Source organism: Oncorhynchus mykiss, chromosome 5 (assembly GCF_013265735.2).
Source record: "Oncorhynchus mykiss isolate Arlee chromosome 5, USDA_OmykA_1.1, whole genome shotgun sequence".
In the NCBI taxonomy this organism is placed as follows: Eukaryota; Metazoa; Chordata; class Actinopteri; order Salmoniformes; family Salmonidae; genus Oncorhynchus; species Oncorhynchus mykiss.
In genome coordinates this window covers 16302660-16323615 of record NC_048569.1, presented here as the reverse complement: position 1 = coordinate 16323615, position 20956 = coordinate 16302660, and the positions used below count along the sequence as shown (strand labels likewise).

General features: G+C 42.8%; 1 protein-coding gene across 2 annotated transcripts in view; it reads left to right on the top strand.

Annotated features, from left to right (window-relative positions):
* The window catches only part of si:dkey-34e4.1 (carboxyl-terminal PDZ ligand of neuronal nitric oxide synthase protein), a 191940-nt gene that overhangs the window by 86638 nt on the left and 84346 nt on the right, over positions 1-20956 (top strand). For both annotated transcript variants that reach the window (XM_036976925.1, XM_036976926.1), the window contains exons 3-7: positions 4862-4954; positions 6812-6870; positions 16077-16185; positions 16364-16505; positions 16797-16948. In XM_036976925.1, the coding sequence (XP_036832820.1) occupies positions 4862-4954; positions 6812-6870; positions 16077-16185; positions 16364-16505; positions 16797-16948 (555 nt within the window). The remainder of the gene's footprint in view (positions 1-4861; positions 4955-6811; positions 6871-16076; positions 16186-16363; positions 16506-16796; positions 16949-20956) is intronic.

The following is a 20956-nucleotide window of genomic DNA, read 5'->3' as shown; positions in this document are numbered from 1 at the left end:
GGCTACCTGCTACCTCCTCATCTTTAAAGTCATCTGTTTAGTAGGGTTTGCACTCAGCAAATGTTTTGTTGTGTGAACATGGTCATGTGAGATATAAATTCCAATCAACATGCCACAGTGGAACTGTCTGTCTGAGCTAGGGGCTTGTGTAGAATCAAAACTTTTGCTTTGTGACTGATTGTGTCAATCTCTCTCTCTTTTTCCATCTCATCTCTTTCATCATCCCCTTCTGTCACTCAGTCTCCTCTCTTCTTCCTCGTCCCTCTTTCATTTCTCTCTTCCTATCTTTCTCTTTCATCCCCATCTTTCTCTCTTCCTCCCTGTCTGTCTCGCTCCCTCTCTCCATCTCGTTGCTCATACTCTATTTAATCAGCTCTCCCAGGACCCCGCTCTCAGTAATTAGCTTTGAAACTTTAATCACCATAGACCTAAAGCAGAGGAGAGTAGAGAGATGGTGGCATTATACATACACAGGCACACACACACACTCTTACTCACGTACACACGCTGGTACGCGTACTTGCCCACATATGTAGGCCTATACTAACGTACGCACACGAACGCACACACATACTTTTTACCCAACCTCACACACACCGGCACATCTCAGTGCATTAATATTAAGTGTGGTAGCAGGCCATGGCATGCTCAGACATGTCAGCCAATTAGCCTATGGCACCGTGGATAGGGAAGGTCACGCCATGCGGGAGGCCAGTGCATTACGTTAGCTGTCCTCTCTCTTTCTGTCCCCCCAACATACAGGGCCTTCCACCATTATGATAGACTGTTACCATATTGTTATGATAGACTGTTACCATACTGTTATGATAGACTGTTACCATACTGTTATGATAGACTGTTACCATACTGTTATGATAGACTGTTACCATACTGTTATGATAGACTGTTACCATACTGTTATGATAGACTAATACTATACTGTTATGATAGAATGTTACCATACTGTTATGATAGACTGTTACTATACTGTTATGATAGACTGTTACCATACTGTTATGATAGACTGTTACTATATTGTTATGATAGACTGTTACCATACTGTTATGATAGACTAATACTATATTGTTATGATAGACTGTTACTATACTGTTATGAAAGACTGTTACCATACTGTTATGATAGACTGTTACTATATTGTTATGATAGACTGTTACTATACTGTTATGATAGACTGTTACCATACTGTTATGATAGACTGTTACCATACTGTTATGATAGACTGTTACCATATTGTTATGATAGACTGTTACTATACTGTTATGAAAGACTGTTACTGTACTGTTATGATAGACTATTACCATACTGTTATGATAGACTGTTACCATACTGTTATGATAGACTGTTACCATACTGTTATGATAGACTGTTACCATACTGTTATGATAGACTAATACTATACTGTTATGATAGACTGTTACCATACTGTTATGATAGACTGTTACTATACTGTTATGATAGACTGTTACCATACTGTTATGATAGACTGTTACCATACTGTTATGATAGACAGTTACCATACTGTTATGATAGACTAATACTATACTGTTATGATAGACTGTTACCATACTGTTATGATATACTATTACCAAACTGTTATGATAGACTAATACTATACTGTTATGATAGACTGTTACCATACTGTTATGATAGACTAATACTATACTGTTATGATAGACTGTTACTATACTGTTATGATAGACTGTTACTATACTGTTATGATAGACTGTTACCATACTGTTATGATAGACTGTTACCATACTGTTATGATAGACTGTTACCATACTGTTATGATAGACTGTTACCATACTGTTATGATAGACTGTTACCATACTGTTATGATAGACTGTTACCATACTGTTATGATAGACTGTTACCATACTGTTATGATAGACTGTTACCATACTGTTATGATAGACTAATACCATACTGTTATGATAGACTATTACCATACTGGTATGATAGACTAATACCATATTGTTATGATAGACTGTTACTATACTGTTATGATAGACTGTTACCATATTGTTATGATAGACTCTGTGGTCTTTGGACATGTTTATTAGGCACCAAACAAAACAGACTGAAAAATGGTAAACCTCTCCTCGTCCAGTAATGAACGCTCAATTCCATTTCCAATTGCAAAATATTTTAAGCAATTTCTGTTGTGTTCCCCTAATGAACACAACCCTGGTCTCAGGCCTTGAACCTGGTTTTCTGTTGCAAAATGCTTTAAAATGATTTCCATCACATGCCATACTGAACACAATCCTGGCCTTATAGTTGTCGGAGTTGATGCTAACTGGGTTCATGTTTAAGTGAGGAACCGTGAGGCTGAGTGGAGGCGACGTGGCGGACATGCTAACTTCGCTAGCTAGACTTCCTCTGAGCCGACACAATGGCCAGACACGCAGGAAGTGTGTTAGCCACTCTGAGCAGACACACAGCTGCCATGTCTCATCCTGCCAACAAGCAGAAGACGAGAAGAGCAGGACACCTATTCTGGGAACCGGGACATTTGGGAACTGAACAACCTGGGCTGTTTTATGTTGAAATGTTGAAATACAGTATATAGTAGGATGGATTGTTTGAGGGGGGGGGGGGTATATGGATGGGGGTGTTTGTGTACAATGTGCGTGCGAATGTGTGTGTCTACATGCGTTTATTCGTGTGTCTATGTTCGTCTTTCATCAACGTGTGTGTGGGTTCCTTTGTGTGTGTCGGGTTGATGTGGCTCAGTCAAGGACTGACTTCCTTTAATAATGGACCTCCTGCTCTCAGCCATCCATACAGACAGATGAGTCAACACTGACTGGGAAACTATCCTATGGTCAGACGTTTTTCAAGGTCCAATGGCCTAACGTCACCCACAGGGGAGGGCAGCAGCTGCTAGAAGTCAACTGTCCAGAAATAAACATTAATATGGCCATTAGCATGAGCTAATCAGCTAATCAGCCTGGGATTGGATTGCGTGTGAATGTGGAGTGCCATGACATTAGAATGGATGAGAGGAAGAACAGATGTAACAATCCCAAATGAAAGAGGGCAATCGAGTAACCGGTTTGTCACAAAATGTTTTGCATATCAGCAATCAAGTTTTCAAGATATATAACTTTCAAACTACAGAAAACCATATGACGCATAACGCAGCATCGTATGATGCTAAATGCATCATACAGGGATGATTTCTGTATTTTGAAGTTATATATCTTGAAAACGTGATTGCTGACAAGCAAAACATTTTGGGACGATGTCAACAATAGACTAATGAAACAAATACCAAGAGATTGTTTTTGGATGGAGTTTTCCTTTAAATAAAGATAACATTTTGGGAATGTATAGGAGTGTTCATTGTCCCCTGATCATCCTCAGTGTAGTGTTTAGTGTTAAGCCAACTGAATATGAATGTCACTATTTGTTCCTAGGGAACTCACATCATCAGTACCTCAGTCAGACAGCTCAGTGTTCTCATCACTCACCCAACCATTATTTGGAGAAGAACAAGGAACAAAACATGTAATGTTGTTTAATGTCTTCAACTCCAACTTCAGCACTGGTCTAGGTAGCCTCATGGTTCAGCTAGGCCACTAGTCACCGTGTCTCAACTGGTCACTGTGTGGTAGGTAGCCTCTCTCACCATGGTTCAGCTAGGCCACTAGTCACCGTGTCTCAACTGGTCACTGTGTGGTAGGTAGCCTCTCTCACCATGGTTCAGCTAGGCCACTAGTCACCGTGTCTCAACTGGTCACTGTGTGGTAGGTAGCCTCTCACCATGGTTCAGCTAGGCCACTAGTGACTGTGTGGTAGGTAGCCTCTCTCACCATGGTTCAGCTAGGCCACTGGTCACCGTGTTTCAACTGGTCACCGTGTTTCAACTGGTCACTGTGTGGTAGGTAGCCTCTCTCACCATGGTTCAGCTAGGCCACTGGTCACCGTGTTTCAACTGGTCACCGTGTTTCAACTGGTCACTGTGTGGTAGGTAGCCTCTCTCACCATGGTTCAGCTAGGCCACTGGTCACCGTGTTTCAACTGGTCACTGTGTGGTAGGTAGCCTCTCTCACCATGGTTCAGCTAGGCCACTAGTCACCGTGTCTCAACTGGTCACTGTGTGGTAGGTAGCCTCTCTCACCATGGTTCAGCTAGGCCACTGGTCACTGTGTGGTAGGTAGCCTCTCTCACTATGGTTCAGTTGGAACCCAATAGGGGTTTCAATGGCTCAGTGGGTTAGAGCACATTGCTACAAACCCAGTTGATTCCCACATGAGCCATGACAGGCCACATGTCTGTGTCACTGTCAATGTTGACAGTTGTTTAAGTGGCTTTGGACGAAAGTGTATATTAAAATAAATGCTCGTATTACGGAACCCTGCTTCACAATGGTCTCCCTGAGTCCCTGTAGTCAATAGTACCAAACACTGAGTAGATTGTTAGCTTGGCTACTGATATTAATTATGGAAGTCCTTTCCTCTTTCCTTAATGTGCTGCTGCCTGCCAAGCCATTAAAGGATAGCTAATATATTAGTGTGTAGCAGGGATCATCTCCTAACACTGACAGCCTTCCTCTGTTGGAGCCTCTGTCACTTTGCCAGCAGGGTGTGTGTGTGTGTGTGTGTGTGTGTGTGTGTGTGTGTGTGTGTGTGTAACTTCCCCTGGGGATCAATAAACTGTCTATACTAAAAGTGCTCTAAGCACTTTACACTGTAAGAGTGGTATCTCTCACCTCATTCAGTACCTATGTGTTGAGCCCTTCACCTACAGTATGTGACAAATAGTTGATTGTAGTTGTTGTTGTTTTACTCCCATAGAGGTCTGTGATTGACCTATATGTGTTTGTGTTTTCCAGTATGAGTTCAAGGCCAAGAACATCAAGAAGAAAAAAGTGAGCATCATCGTGTCTGTGGACGGAGTCAAGGTAGTCCTCCGGAAGAAACAGAAGGTAAGGCTGGGCCAATCAGAAAGCAGGGTTATGATGATGTCATTATGAAGAGGCCAATCAAAGAGTAGGGTTGGGATGATGACATTAGAAAGGGACCAATCAAAGAGTAGGTTTATGATGATGTCATTATGAAGACACAAATCAAATTATAGGATTATGATAATGTCATGAAAGGACCAATCAGAGAGCAGGGTTATGGTGATGTCATTATTAAGGGACCAATCAGAGAGCATGGTTATGATGATGTCATTATGAAGGGACAAATCAGAGATGGCTTATGTCAATGTCATTATGAGGGGGAAAAAATTGTTACATCAACAAATCCATGGGATTTTCCTGTCTTGTAAATGTTGTGTTCTTGTCTGTCGTAAAATATTACATTTAGACTTCATGTTATCTTTCGACTCTGAATTAGAGGTCAAGTTGGACCTGTTCCGAAATGGACCTGGGGCTTTCCCACTCAGACACAATATGCATAAATAAAAATGTTCAATAGAGACCCATTCTGAACGGACCCTGGGACTACTAGACCTGTTCCGTATAGACGTGGTCAGATCCAGACTCGGTCTGATCCGAGTGAGGAAAGCAACAGAAAATGTATTTTTTAAGCTACTTTATTAACCGGAGCTGATAAATCGCGAGAGGAGAGAGAGAGAGGTGGTGATGCTGCTCTAGCAACCAGGGGAGGGGCTGAGCGAGTGAAACAACAACAAGGGGGAGGGGTGAGAGACAGCAACCAACCAAGCCAACTCGCGCTATAGTAAACTATTCACGTTCATAGCTAGGTTATTTATCATCAAATATGATTACGTAGTACCTGTCTTGACTGAACCAAACCAGGAGATGCTAGTCAAGCTAGCTAACATTAGCTGCTAGGCTTATTGAGGCTGCCGCTTTCTCATCCTACAGTTACAAATAAAAACAACTCCATTCAGAATATTAAGTAGTTTTTGGTCATTGTAGCCTATCCTTCTCTTTTAACTTTTAATTCCGTAATTTTAATTCCATCGTCCATTGATTAGATATCTCCTAACTGGCTCTATGACTGTAGCCTATTGCTTCGCTTTGATAAATTATGATTGGCCAACAACAAGCTACACGCGCCACGCTCAACTCTTTCTACTGCAGTAGTCGTGTTCGGATTTGTACAGGGCCCTCCCGGACTATTCAGTTAAAATTACACATACCCGAGGGACAATTTGGTTAAAATTACACATACCCTGGGACAATTCAGTTAAAATTACACATACCCTGGGACAATTCAGTTAAAATTACACATACCCTGGGACAATTCAGTTAAAATTACACATACCCGAGGGACAATTCAGTTAAAATTACACATACCCTGGGACAATTCAGTTAAAATTACACATACCCTGGGACAATTCAGTTAAAATTACACATACCCTGGGACAATTCAGTTAAAATTACACATACCCGAGGGACAATTCAGTTAAAATTACACATACCCTGGGACAATTCAGTTAAAATTACACATACCCTGGGACAATTCAGTTAAAATTACACATACCCTGGGACAATTCAGTTAAAATTACACATACCCTGGGACAATTCAGTTAAAATTACACATACCCTGGGACAATTCAGTTAAAATTACACATACCCGAGGGACAATTCAGTTAAAATTACACATACCCTGGGACAATTCAGTTAAAATTACACATACCCTGGGACAATTCAGTTAAAATTACACATACCCGAGGGACAATTCAGTTAAAATTACACATACCCGTGGTGATCAGATCTGACCCAGACCCGTGACATTATTTTGGGTACAGGTGGATCCGTGACTGTTGTGATTGATTGATAACATCACCTTGACTTCCTTGCCCACAGAGGAAAGAGTGGACCTGGGACGAGAGCAAGATGCTGATCATGTCTGACCCCATATACAGGTCAGTGTCACACCTATTGTACAGCTCTGCCTCACGCATCACTCCATTTCCTTCCCTTTTGATCAGCCAGGGTCTTGTCTCAATTGAACCCCTACCTATGCCCCATATAGTGCACTACTTCACCCAGAGCCAATGTAGTGCACTCGGACATAATTTGAAAATACATTCTTTATCTCAATTCACCTTCCTGGTATAAAAATAGCAGAAGCTCCTTTAGTGAATCCCACTTTTATGGGCCACACTGATGGTCCAACCGGATAACACATTGAAGTCATTCATATGTGCTGCTACACACTCTGATAATGTGCCTCTACGTGTGTGCCATCGGCAATTACACTCATACAGTATATATTGGTTAGGGTTTGGCTTGTAGCCACAGCATACATGACGTCTGGCTCGATTTAGTATTATGTAGCAAAATTTGAAATAGTATTTTTTACACTGGATAAAAGTAGAGAATATCAGAGCTAGAAAATGGTATATATCATACACTGCAGTTGAGGAACAATGGGAAAGTCATTTTACTTTGAAAGTTATTAAACTTGTAACCCCACTTTTGAGAAAATGTCTCTTGAATGTTTTAGTACACCTACTGGAGAGCTCTTCTTTGTCTACACCCATTCAGCATTATTCACACCCTCTTAAGATTTAGCCCCACCCATCTATTTATTAGGGATTCACGTGAGGCCATGTGCTAAACAGAGTGAGCATGGTAGTGTAGTGTAGTAAACAACCAAATATTTCAAGACTAAAAGTGGTGAAAGTAGTAGCAAAAAATCTAGTTCTTGGCCTATATCTTCATCTGACTTTGGTGCAAGTCATGTTGTTCTTCACATTACCATCTCTGGTAAAAACATACAATATTAAGTCAAATCCAAGTGTATTTGTCTCATGAACAGGATACAGAAGGTGTAAACGCTACAGTGAAATGGTTACTTGCAAATTTGCATAGTAGCAATATCAAAAACAGAAAGTGTCCAGATTGTATAAATATTTTATAATTATTAGATGATTCTTACCCAGACACACTTGACCCATCTAAATTGATGAAAGAAATGCTATAACTCCCTCAATACAATAGATGAACGTAATCACCCCCAGACACACCTGGCTAACTTGATGGGTCATGTAATCATTTGGCGATGTGGAGTCTTGTGTAGACATGTAGCTAGTTAAACAATGAACCTAATGGTGCTTTCAAGACAACTGGGAAAATTGAAATATATGAGTCAGTGATCTTCAGGTCAGAAAGTCTGGGCTCAAAAAGATTTTGGGATTCGGAGCTACTTTTTTGAGTTCCCAGTTGTCTTGAACACACAAGTCGGAAGTCGGAGATTTCCAAGTTTCCAGTTCCAAGTTCCCACTTGTTTTGAACACAGCATAGCAATACAAACTGATTGTCATAGCTAGCCACCATGCATGAATCTTCAGGTAGCTAAATCTAACCAACTAGGTTCAATGTTAGCTAGCTAGCTAATATTAGGCTATAACTAGCAATGCAAATGGATTTCTAAAATATGAATAATATTACTACACAGATCATACACGTAATGTTAGCTAGTGAGCCAGCTAGCTAACGTTAGCTAGCTAGCTAACAGTACACTTTAACTTTAATGAAAACAACTATCTGACAAAATTAGAAATGTATAATATCTGAAACTGTAGCTAGCTAAACTCTTACAAAGATGGATGAATGCTTCTCCCACTCTGTCACAAATGCCATGGTTGCCCTTAGTTTGTTTTATACAACAGTGTTCTCTTTTCGACTCCCTCTGCATATTTGTAATCAAAAGCTATCATACTCTGCTTCCACTGGGCATTCCACTAATTTCAAAACTCGGTCAACTTCTCCCATGACAACAACACTGTTGATCGCCGTTTCTTCCCACATCACTGTCATCAGAAGACTCCACAATGTCTGGTTCAATTAAAATATTTTTACCTAAATCAGGGATTTCCTCATCATCTAATGCATTTTCAGAGTTATTGAGTCAGCATGGCATGATTGTCCTTCAGAAAGGAGACAATCACAACTATTATTATTGGATAGCCATAGCCAGCTACTTAACATAGAATCCATCTCGGTTTGAGTAGGCTAAATTAGTTAGCTGCATTCGATGCTAGCTAAGTAAGTGAAAGTTAAAAAATATATAAGACGAAATATAGCAGGCTCTCGCTCTCTTGCTTCTCCTTAATATGGAAGAAATTATTTGTTCAAAACTGTTCCAACTATTGTCTTTCTCTCTCTTTTTGTCAACTACTCGCCAGATTTTATGTACTGCAGTGCTAGCTAGTTGTAGCTTATGCTTTCAGTACTAAATTCATTCTTTGATCCTTTGATTTGGTGGACAACATGTCAGTTCATGCTGCAAGAGCTCTGATAGTTTGGAGGATGTCCTCTAGAAATTGTTATAATTACTGTGTCAGTCTATAGAAGGGGGTGAGAACCATGAGCCTCCTAGGTCTTTGTATTGAATGTGAGGCTACTGTAGACCTTCATTGCAAAACAGTGTGTTTTAATCAATTATTTGGTGACGTGACTATATTTAGTATATATATATTTTTTAAAGGAAATTCACTGAGGAAGATGGTCCTCCTCTGAGGATCCTCCACTGCTTGGCAGTGTGGCGCAAGGACAACAACCTCTCCCTCAACGTCAGTAAGACAAAGGAGCTGATAGTTGACTACAGGAGAAAGAGGGGAGAGCACGCCCCTATCCACATCGACAGGGCTGTAGTGGAGCGGGTTGAGAGCTTCATGTTCCTTGGCGTCCACATCACTAAGGACTTAATATGGTCCACACACCCACACAATCATGAAGAGGACACGACAGCGCATCTTCTCCCTCAGGAGGCTGAAAAGATTTGGCATGTGCCTTCGTATCCTTAAAAACATCTACAGCTGCATCATCTAGAGTAACTTGACTGGCTGCATCACCGCTTGGTATGAAAAATGCACCGCCCTCGACCACAAAACTCTACAGAGAGGGGTGCAAACGGCCCAGTACATGACTTGGGCAAAGCTCCCTGCCACCCAGGAACGCTATATCAGGCGGTGTCAGAGGAAGGCTTGAAAAGTTGCCAAAGACTTCAGCCAACCAAGACATAGACTGTTTAATCTGCTACCGTCCGGCAAACGGAATCTGAGCCCCTGCTCTCGCACCAACAGGCTCCGAGATACCTTCTACCCCCAAGCCATAAGACTGCTAAATAGCCATATGTAGTTAATTCAATGATTACACGGTCTGCATTTACCCTATCTTGCACTGACTCTATGCACACTCACAAGACGATACACTGAGTGTACAAAGCATTAGGAACACCTGCTCTTTTCATGACATATAGTGACCCGGTGATTCCATGTGAAAGCTATCATCCCTTATTAATGTCACCTGTTAAATCCACTTCAATCAGTGTAGATGAAGGGGAGGAGACTGCTTAAATAAGGATTTTTAAGCCTTTAGACAATTGAGACATGGATTGTGTGTATGGCATTCGGAAGGTGAATGGGCAAGACAAAAATATTTAAGTGCCTTTGAACAGGGTATGTTAGTAGGTGGCAGGCGCATTGGTTTGAGTGTATTAAGAACTGAAATGCTGCTGGGTTTTCACGCTCAACAGTTTCCCTTGTGTATTTATTTTTTAAATTTTTATTTCACCTTTATTTAACCAGGTAGGCAAGTTGAGAACAAGTTCTCATTTACAATTGCGACCTGGCCAAGATAAAGCAAAGCAGTTCGACACATACAACGACACAGAGTTACACATGGAGTAAAACAAACATACAGTCAATAATACAGTATAAACAAGTCTATATACGATGTGAGCAAATGAGGTGAGATAAGGGAGGTAAAGGCAAAAAAAAGGCCATGGTGGCAAAGTAAATACAATATAGCAAGTAAAACACTGGAATGGTAGATTTGCAATGGGAGAATGTGCAAAGTAGAAATAAAAATAATGAGGAGCAAAATAAATAAATAAATAAAATACAGTAGGGAAAGAGGTAGTTGTTTGGGCTAAATTATAGGTGGGCTATGTACAGGTGCAGTAATCTGTGAGCTGCTCTGACAGTTGGTGCTTAAAGCTAGTGAGGGAGATAAGTGTTTCCAGTTTCAGAGATTTTTGTAGTTCGTTCCAGTCATTGGCAGCAGAGAACTGGAAGGAGAGGCGGCCAAAGAAAGAATTGGTTTTGGGGGTGACTAGAGAGATATACCTGCTGGAGCGTGTGCTACAGGTGGGAGATGCAATGGTGACCAGCGAGCTGAGATAAGGGGGGACTTTACCTAGCAGGGTCTTGTAGATGACATGGAGCCAGTGGGTTTGGCGATGAGTATGAAGCGAGGGCCAGCCAACGAGAGCGTACAGGTCGCAATGGTGGGTAGTATATGGGGCTTTGGTGACAAAATGGATTGCACTGTGATAGACTGCATCCAATTTGTTGAGTAGGGTATTGGAGGCTATTTTGTAAATGACATCGCCAAAGTCGAGGATTGGTAGGATGGTCAGTTTTACAAGGGTATGTTTGGCAGCATGAGTGAAGGATGCTTTGTTGCGAAATAGGAAGACAATTCTAGATTTAACTTTGGATTGGAGATGTTTGATATGGGTCTGGAAGGAGAGTTTACAGTCTAACCAGACACATAAGTATTTGTAGTTGTCCACGTATTCTAAGTCAGAGCCGTCCAGAGTAGTAATGTTGGACAGGCGGGTAGGTACAGGTAGCGATCGGTTGAAGAGCATGCATTTAGTTTTACTTGTATTTAAGAGCAATTGGAGGCCACAGAAGGAGAGTTGTATGGCATTGAAGCTTGCCTGGAGGGTTGTTAACACAGTGTCCAAAGAAGGGCCAGAAGTATACAGAATGGTGTCGTCTGCGTAGAGGTGGATCAGAGACTCACCAGCAGCAAGAGCGACCTCATTGATGTATACAGAGAAGAGAGTCGGTCCAAGAATTGAACCCTGTGGCACCCCCATAGAGACTGCCAGAGGTCCGGACATCAGACCCTCCGATTTGACACACTGAACTCTATCAGAGAAGTAGTTGGTGAACCAGGCGAGGCAATTATTTGAGAAACCAAGGCTGTCGAGTCTGCCGATGAGGATGTGGTGATTGACAGAGTCGAAAGCCTTGGCTAGATCAATGAATACGGCTGCACAGTAATGTTTCTTATCAATGGCGGTTAAGATATCATTTAGGACCTTGAGCGTGGCTGAGGTGCACCCATGACCAGCTCTGAAACCAGATTGCATAGCAGAGAAGGTATGGTGAGATTCGAAATGGTCGGTAATCTGTTTGTTGACTTGGCTTTCGAAGACCTTAGAAAGGCATGGTAGGATAGATATAGGTCTGTAGCAGTTTGGGTCAAGAGTGTCACCCCCTTTGAAGAGGGGGATGACCGCAGCTGCTTTCCAATCTTTGGGAATCTCAGACGACACGAAAGAGAGGTTGAACAGGCTAGTAATAGGGGTGGCAACAATTTTGGCAGATAATTTTAGAAAGAAAGGGTCCAGATTGTCTAGCCCGGCTGATTTGTAGGGGTCCAGATTTTGCAGCTCATTCAGAACATCAGCTGAGCAGATTTGGGAGAAGGTGAAATGGGGAAGGCTTGGGCGAGTTGTTGTGTATCAAGAATGGTCCACCACCAAAAGGACATCCAGCCAACTTGACACAACTGTGCGAAACATTTGACTCAACATGGGCCAGCATCCCTATGGAACGCTTTCGACACCTTGTAGAGTAAATGCCCAAATTAAGTGAGGCTGTTCTGATGGGTGAACGTGGGTGCAACTCAATATAAGGAAGGTGTTCCTAATGTTTTGTACAGTCTGTATATTATCCATGTCCTTGTTCAGCCACGACTCCTCGAAATATAGGATATTACAGTTCTTGAGGTCCCGTTGATAGGATATTCTCTAGAACAGAGCTTGTCCGGTTTGTTCTCTAGTGATTGTACGTTAGCCAGTAGTGGGTGCAACTTAATATTATGGTGTTCCTAATGTTTTGTTCCCTCAGTGTATATATGCACTATATACACCCTCACTCATACACACTACACTACACTGACACTTTCACACAAAACCCACACACATACACTACAAACACACACACTCATACCGACACAACACACACACCAACGCCTCATTCCCGGCGGATTTAAACACCTTTTTTGCCCACTTCAAGGAAAACAATATCAAGCTGCCACCGCGGGCCCCCATAGCTTACGAGGACTGTGTGCTCTCGTTCTCCGTGGCAGACGTGAGTAAGTAATTTAAGCGTGTTAACCCTCGCAAGGCTGTTGGCCCAGAAGGCATCCCAAGCCATGTCCTCAGAGCATGTGCAGACCAGCTGGCTGGAGTGTTTACCCACATATTGATTCTCTCCTGATCCCAGTCTGTTGTCCCCACTTGCTTCAAGATGTCCACCATCGTTCCTGTACCCATGAAGCTAAGGTAACTAAACTAAATGACTATCACCACCTAACATTCACTTCTGTCAACATGAAGTGCTTTGAGAGGCTAGTTAAGGCTAACCATTGCCTGTACTTCCTGATCACCCATGACTGTGTGGCCACGCACGTCTCCAACTCAATCATCAAGTGTGCTGTCGGCAGTGGTAGGCCTGATTACCAACAACGATGAGACAGCCTACAGGGAGGAGGTGAGAGCCCTGGCAGAGTGGTGCCAGGAAAATAACCTCTCCCACGACGTCAACATAACAAAGGAGCTGATCGTGGACTACAGGAGACAGCAGAGAGGGCACATCTCCATCCACTTCGACGGAGCCACGGTGGAGAGGGACAAAAGCTTCAAGTTCCTCAGAGTGCACATCACTGACTACCTGAAATGGTCCCTTCATGCAGGGCTCTCCAGAGGGTGGTGTGGTCAGCCCAACACATCACTGGGGCACTCTGCCTGCCCTCCAGGACAACTACAGCACCCGGTGTCACAGGCAGGCCAAGAAGATCATCAAGGACCTCAGCCACCCGAGCAATGGCCTGTTCACCCCGCTACCATCTACTGAGAAACAGCTTCCACCTCCAGGCCATAAGACTGTTAAAAAGTCACCACTAGCCTTAGTCACTGTTCTACTCTACCTTCCACCTTAGAGACTTCTGCCCTATGTACAGTACATAGTCATTGTACAATAAGGTTTAAATACTGTTTTACTCCTTTTATATGTACAGTTGAAGTCGGAAATTTACTTACACCTTAGCCAAATACATTTAAACTCAGTTTTTCACAATTCCTGACATTTAATCAAGAGTAAAAATTCCCTTTCTTAGGCCAGTTAGTATCACCACGTTATTTTAAGAATATGAAATGTCAGAATAATTGTCATTGTCCTTTTGGAATACCAATTTGCGACCAAGCTTTAACTTCCTGACTGATGTCTTGAGATGTTGCTTCAATATATCCACTATTTTGTTTAGTGCACCAGTCCCTCCTGCAGCAAAGCATCCCCACAACATGATGCTGCCACCCCCGTTCTTCATGGTTGGGATGGTGTTCTTCGGCTTGCAAGCCTCCCCCTTTTCTTCCAAACATAATGATGGTCATTATGGCCAAACAGTTCTATTTTTCTTTCATCAGACCAGAGGACATTTCTCCAAAAAGTACGATCTTTGTCCCCATGTGCAGTTGCAAACCGTAGTCGGGCTTTTTTTATGGCGGTTTTGGAGCAGTGGCTTCTTCCTTGCTGATCGGCCTTTCAGGTTATGTCGATATAGGACTCGTTTTACTGTGGATATAGATACTTTTGTACCTGTTTCCTCCAACATCTTCACAAGGTCCTTTGCTGTTGTCATTTGATTTATTTGTACTCTTTGCACCAAAGAACGCTTCTCCTTCCTGAGCGGTATGACGGCTGCGTGGTCCCATGGTGTTTATACTTGCGTACTACTGTTGGTACAGATAAACGTGGTACCTTCAGGTGTTTGGAAATTGCTCCCATGGATGAACCAGACTTGTGGAGGTCTCTGAGGTCTTGGCTGATTTATTTTGATTTTCTCATGATGCCAAGCAAAGTGGCACTGAGTTTGAAGATAGGCCTTGAAATACATCCACAGGTACACCTCCAATTGACTCAAATGATATCAATTAGCCTATCAGAAGCTTCTAAAGACATGATATCATTTTCTGGAATTTTCCAAGCTGTTTAAAGCACAGTCAATTTAGTATGTAAACTTCTGACCCACTGGAATTGTGAAATAATCTGTCAAACAATTGTTGGAAATTGTAGGAAAAATGACTTGTGTCATGCACAAAGTAGATGTCCTATCCGACTTGCCAAAACTATAGTTTGTTAACAAGAAATTTGTGGAGTGGTTGAAAAATGTGTTTTGATGACTCCAACCTAAGTGTATATAAACTTCTGACTTCAACAGTAGATCCATTATTTAGTTTTGTATTTTTATTCCTCTTGTGTTAGTTACTATTGTTTTATTTTTTCATTACTCTGCATCATTGGGAAAGGTTCGCAAGCAATCACTTTACTGTAAAGTCTACACAAGTTGCATTCGGCTCATGTGATCAATAAAATGTGATTTGATTTGTCTGTGTGTTTGTGTGACAGAGACACACAGAACATTATCTCTCTTAGTGCAGGTCTTTTTATAGCTGTAATTAGCTGTGTTTGTTCCCACTGGACGCTGTTTATAGCCCTGTAGCCTAGTGTGCTGTAGAATGGCTGACACTGACCATATATCAGGGTGTGGGTGTGTGTGTGTGTCTGTGTGGGTGTGTGTGTGTGTGTGTGTGTGGGTGTGGGTGTGTGTGTGTGTGTGTGTGTGAGTGTGAGAGAGAGGGCTGACCATATCCCAGCTCAGCACATCACAAGGACAAGGACAGTGAATTTGGCTACTTTTTATAGGTATGACTGGTGGTGGTTTATTCCTAAACCAAGGTCGTATTCATTAGGGCACACCGTAGCGAAACGTTTCAATAGTTTGTTTTTTGTCCAAGTAGTCTCTCCCTCTTTCAGTCTGTTAGCTTATGTTTGTTGCTGATGAAGGGAATAACGTGAAAATGCTAACCTGGGACAGTGTTGGTTATATCATAGGTCTCTCTGTGAAAATGTATTCTGGTAGCTACTATGTTGACTCAACATTGCATTTTGGCCTCTTATTTAATAGTTGTGTGCCAATGTAAGCATAGTGAGAAAGCCTGCCTTCCAACTTTTGTCCAACATTCTTCCAAATGTTTCTCCAGGATTTTCTACGTGTCTCATGACTCCCAGGACCTGAAGATCTTCAGCTACATCGCCAGAGATGGCTCCAACAACTCCTTCAGGTGTAACGTCTTCAAATCCAAGAAGAAGGTGAGCGAGACTAGGCTATATTACTCCTCTCATGCCAAATGGCCATACTGTGTAGGTCACCTGTATCTGTTCTGTTATGTCTCTCTCTCCCTCTTTCTTTCTTTCTTTCCTTCTTTCTTTCTCATCTTTCTCTGACATGAATAACAAGAAAGTCATATCCCACTCTCTCCCTCATCAGACCCAGGCCATGCGTATAGTGCGTACGGTGGGCCAGGCGTTTGAGGTGTGTCATAAGCTTAGTCTGCAGCACGCCCATCAGGGTATAGATGGACAGGCAGACGGAGAGAGTGAGAAGTCCACAGAGGACAGCCCCGCTGAGGGTGAGAGAGAGGGGGAGAGACACACACACATGCACACACACCAACTGCCACAACACTGTTACACTCCTACATTGATCACTAAACATGACAGAGACAGACAGATATACACACACACACATATCACCATAACACTTATTGTCTCACAAAGATTTTATTGTCCTATCATTTCATTGACTGACATAACAGATGCAGAAACTGAACACGCTGTTCATGTGTGAACCAAGAAGGACACCTGACCATTAATGATGATTTGATGATGTCATTGGTTTGTGTGTGTTCCTTTTCCCACAGGTCGTCAGTTGACAGGGGTGGAGGAGGAGGAGGGGAGTGGAGAGGAAGGGGAGCCCCAGGCACAGTCCCAGTCTGTGTGTGAGCAGGCGGTCAACGAGATCCTCCAGAGTCTGGCCCAACTTAACGTGGTCCAGCCTGGACACACCATCATGGTAAGAGCACCTGACTTACTTTACTTATTCCTTTCTGCTCCTGGAGGAGCAAAGGACCTCAACAGGGAGTTAACAGGGCCTCAACAGGGAGTCAACAGGGAGTTAACAGGGCCTCAACAGGGAGTCAACAGGGAGTCAACAGGGCCTCAACATGGAGTCAACAGGGCCTCAACATGGAGTCAACAGGGCCTCAACATGGAGTCAACAGGAGCTCAACAGGGAGTCAACAGGACCTCAACAGGACATCAATAGGGAGTCAACAGGAGCTCAACAGGGAGTCAACAATACCTTAATGGTGAGTCAACATGACCTCAACAGGGAGTCAACAAGGCCTCAACAGGACCTCAACAGGGCCTCAACAGGACCTCAACAGGGAGTCAACAGGGCCTCAACATGGAGTCAACAGGAGCTCAACAGGGAGTCAACAGGACCTCAACAGGACATCAATAGGGAGTCAACAGGGAGTCAACAATACCTTAATGGTGAGTCAACATGACCTCAACAGGGAGTCAACAAGGCCTCAACAGGACCTCAACAGGTTCTCAACAGGGAGTCAACAGGGCCTTCACAGGGCCTCAACATGGAGTCAACAGGAGCTCAACAGGGAGTCAACAGGACCTCAATAGGGAGTCAACAGGAGCTCAACAGGGAGTCAACAATACCTTAATGGTGAGTCAACATGACCTCAACAGGGAGTCAACAAGGCCTCAACAGGGAGTCAACAATACCTTAATGGTGAGTCAACATGACCTCAACAGGGAGTCAACAAGGCCTCAACAGGACCTCAACAGGGTCTTCACAGGGCCTCAACATGGAGTCAACAGGCATAGTCCCAGTCTGTGTGTGAGCAGGCGGTCAACAGGGCCTCAACAGGGAGTCAACAGGACCTCAATGGGGAGTCAATAGAACCTCAACAGGGAGTCAACAGGACTTCAACAGGGAGTTAACAGGTCCTCAACAGGGCCTCAACAGGGCCTCAACAGTGAAGCCTGGGTAATGTTCATCACTTCATTCCAGGGGTGTATTCTTTAGTCGATTTCCATAGGAAACATTTTGTAATGAAAATAAGAGTTTCTATTGGACATATTGACATAAGGAATCATTGTCTCATGTCAGATGGTGTACTCCTACATGACGCTTGTCCCTCAACCTGTCTGTCTTGTAGGACGTCGAACTCATCTCTAAAAATCGAGATTTTACTCAGCGTGTATCTGACAGCTGGCACAGCTAGTTATCAGATTAGTGGAGATGCTATTTTACGTGAGACAATGGGCAAGGGATGGAACTTAAATATTTTGGCCACTGGTCAGCTGGGCTAGTAGACCACATTTAACCCAGATCTATGTTGTGGTTCCCTGCGGCAGTGTCTATTTAACCCAGATCTTTGGCTGTAGTTTCCCTGCGGCAGTGTCGATTGAACCCAGATCTTTGGCTGTAGTTTCCCTGCGGCAGTGTCGATTGAACCCAGATCTTTGGCTGTAGTTTCCCTGCGGCAGTGTCGATTGAACCCAGATCTATTCTGTGGTTCCCTGCAGTGTCTATTTAAACTATATCTATGATGTAGTTCGCTGCAGAAGTGGATTGACCCCCCTGAGTCATGTCCTAGCCCTTTGTTACTTAGATGTAGTGTTTTGTGACCCACTGTGTGTCTGAGAGGAGTCTTAAACACACATACACACACAAGAATGCACACATACACACGCAAGCATACACACATATATAATACACTCACATACATGTACATATACACCAGTGGAGGCTGCTGAGGGGAGGACAGCTCTAAATAATGGCCGGAACGGAGCGAATGGAATGGCATCAAACACAAGGAAACCATGTGATTGATGTATTTGATACCATTCCACCTATTCCGCTCCAGCCATTACCACAAGCCCATCCTCCTCAATTAAGGCGCCACTAGCCGTGTGTGATACACAAATACACGCACACTCACACACACACGTATGATGGCGTGTTGCTCTGACAGAGATAGAGAATGCTCCCTACATTATTCACACCAGCCTCTGAGGGACATGGCAGCCTTAACATGCCTGACTAAACTATTAAAGCTTCATTCTGTTCTAGTCTAGTGTTTCGTCTGTATGTCCTGTGTCTTGGTGGCGTTATGGCCTAGTGGCCCTCAGAGAGAAGCAAAACTGTGTGAAACATGCCTCAACCCATCCACTTACAGTAGAACCGTAGGAACACACCAAAGGGTTGGGGCTATCCTGTCAATACTAGCTCTCCAAGCCCTTTAGGCTTAAAGTACCACGAGCGGACATTCAATTATTTTCAATTGAAAGACGATGCCCAGAGCTTACCCATGATGTTGCGCTACCATTTAAGTCAATAGGTCATTGTTTTAGTCAAAGTATGATATATTCAGGCTTGAAGTGGGAAACCCAAAGTGGAGATCTGTGTTTTTTCCGTGTCAATGCTGTGTGTTTCCCCTATTAAATGACATGCTAATACTTTTCAGTCAACGTTTATTTTCAGGGCTGGGTTTTATTTTACCGTTACCATCAGTGGAGGCTGCTGAGTGGAGGATGACTCTTAATAATGTCCGGAATGGAATGGTATCAAACACGTGTTTGATACCATTACATTCACTCCATTCCAGACATTACACTCCATTCCAGACATTACACTCTATTCCAGACATTACACTCCATTCCAGACATTACACTCCATTCCAGACATTACACTCCATTCCAGACATTACACTCCATTCCAGACATTGCACTCAGTTCCAGACATTACACTCCATTCCAGACATTACACTCAGTTCCAGACATTACACTCCATTCCAGACATTACACTCCATTCCAGACATTACACTCCATTCCAGACATTACACTCCATTCCAGACATTACACTCCATTCCAGACATTGCACTCAGTTCCAGACATTACACTCCATTCCAGACATTACACTCAGTTCCAGACATTACACTCCATTCCAGACATTACACTCCATTCCAGACATTACACTCCATTCCAGACATTACACTCCATTCCAGACATTACACTCCATTCCAGACATTACACTCCATTCCAGACATTACACTCCATTCCAGACATTACACTCCATTCCAGACATTACACTCCATTCCAGACATTACACTCAGTTCCAGACATTACACTCCATTCTAGACATTACACTCCATTCCAGACATTACACTCCATTCCAGACATTACACTCCATTCTAGACTATACACTCCATTCCAGACATTACACTCCATTCCAGACATTACACTCCATTCCAGACATTACACTCCATTCCAGACATTACACTCCATTCCAGACACATTACACTCCATTCCAGACATTACACTCCATTCCAGACATTACACTCCATTCCAGACATTACACTCCATTCCAGACATTACACTCCATTCCAGACATTACACTCCATTTCAGACATTACACTCCATTCCAGACATTGCACTCCATTCCAGACATTGCACTCCATTCCAGACATTACACTCCATTCCAGACATTACACTCCATTCCAGACATTACACTCCATTCCAGACATTACACTCCATTCCAGACATTATTAAGAGCTGGCCCCCCCTTAGCAGCCTCCACTGGTTACCACCCACAAGCATGGCATTGTTTATTTATCAGAAACACCAGCAAATGTCTTCTTCTTTGCTAGTCGCGACTCCACTAAACAGCTTTTCATCGTAGCCTACATAGCCACCTGAGCCATGGAGCAAACTAAAATAGGAGGTGCAGTTATTATATTTTTTTCACCTCCACTTTTTTAACAGAAAATTCTCATCATCCATTGGTACATTTTTACTTATTTATTTTAGCTAGTCTATAAAAATATATATACCACTATTTTATAAATGGTATAATTGCGTAATGTAATTGCATTTTGCTGCATTTTGCAACCCTGCTCCCCCGTTGCCACAAGATAAATGGTTTTGACCACTAATGCCATGCTTCACTACACACTTCACTGCTTGATTGGTGCAGCTAAACCACAAGTGTCTATCCTAT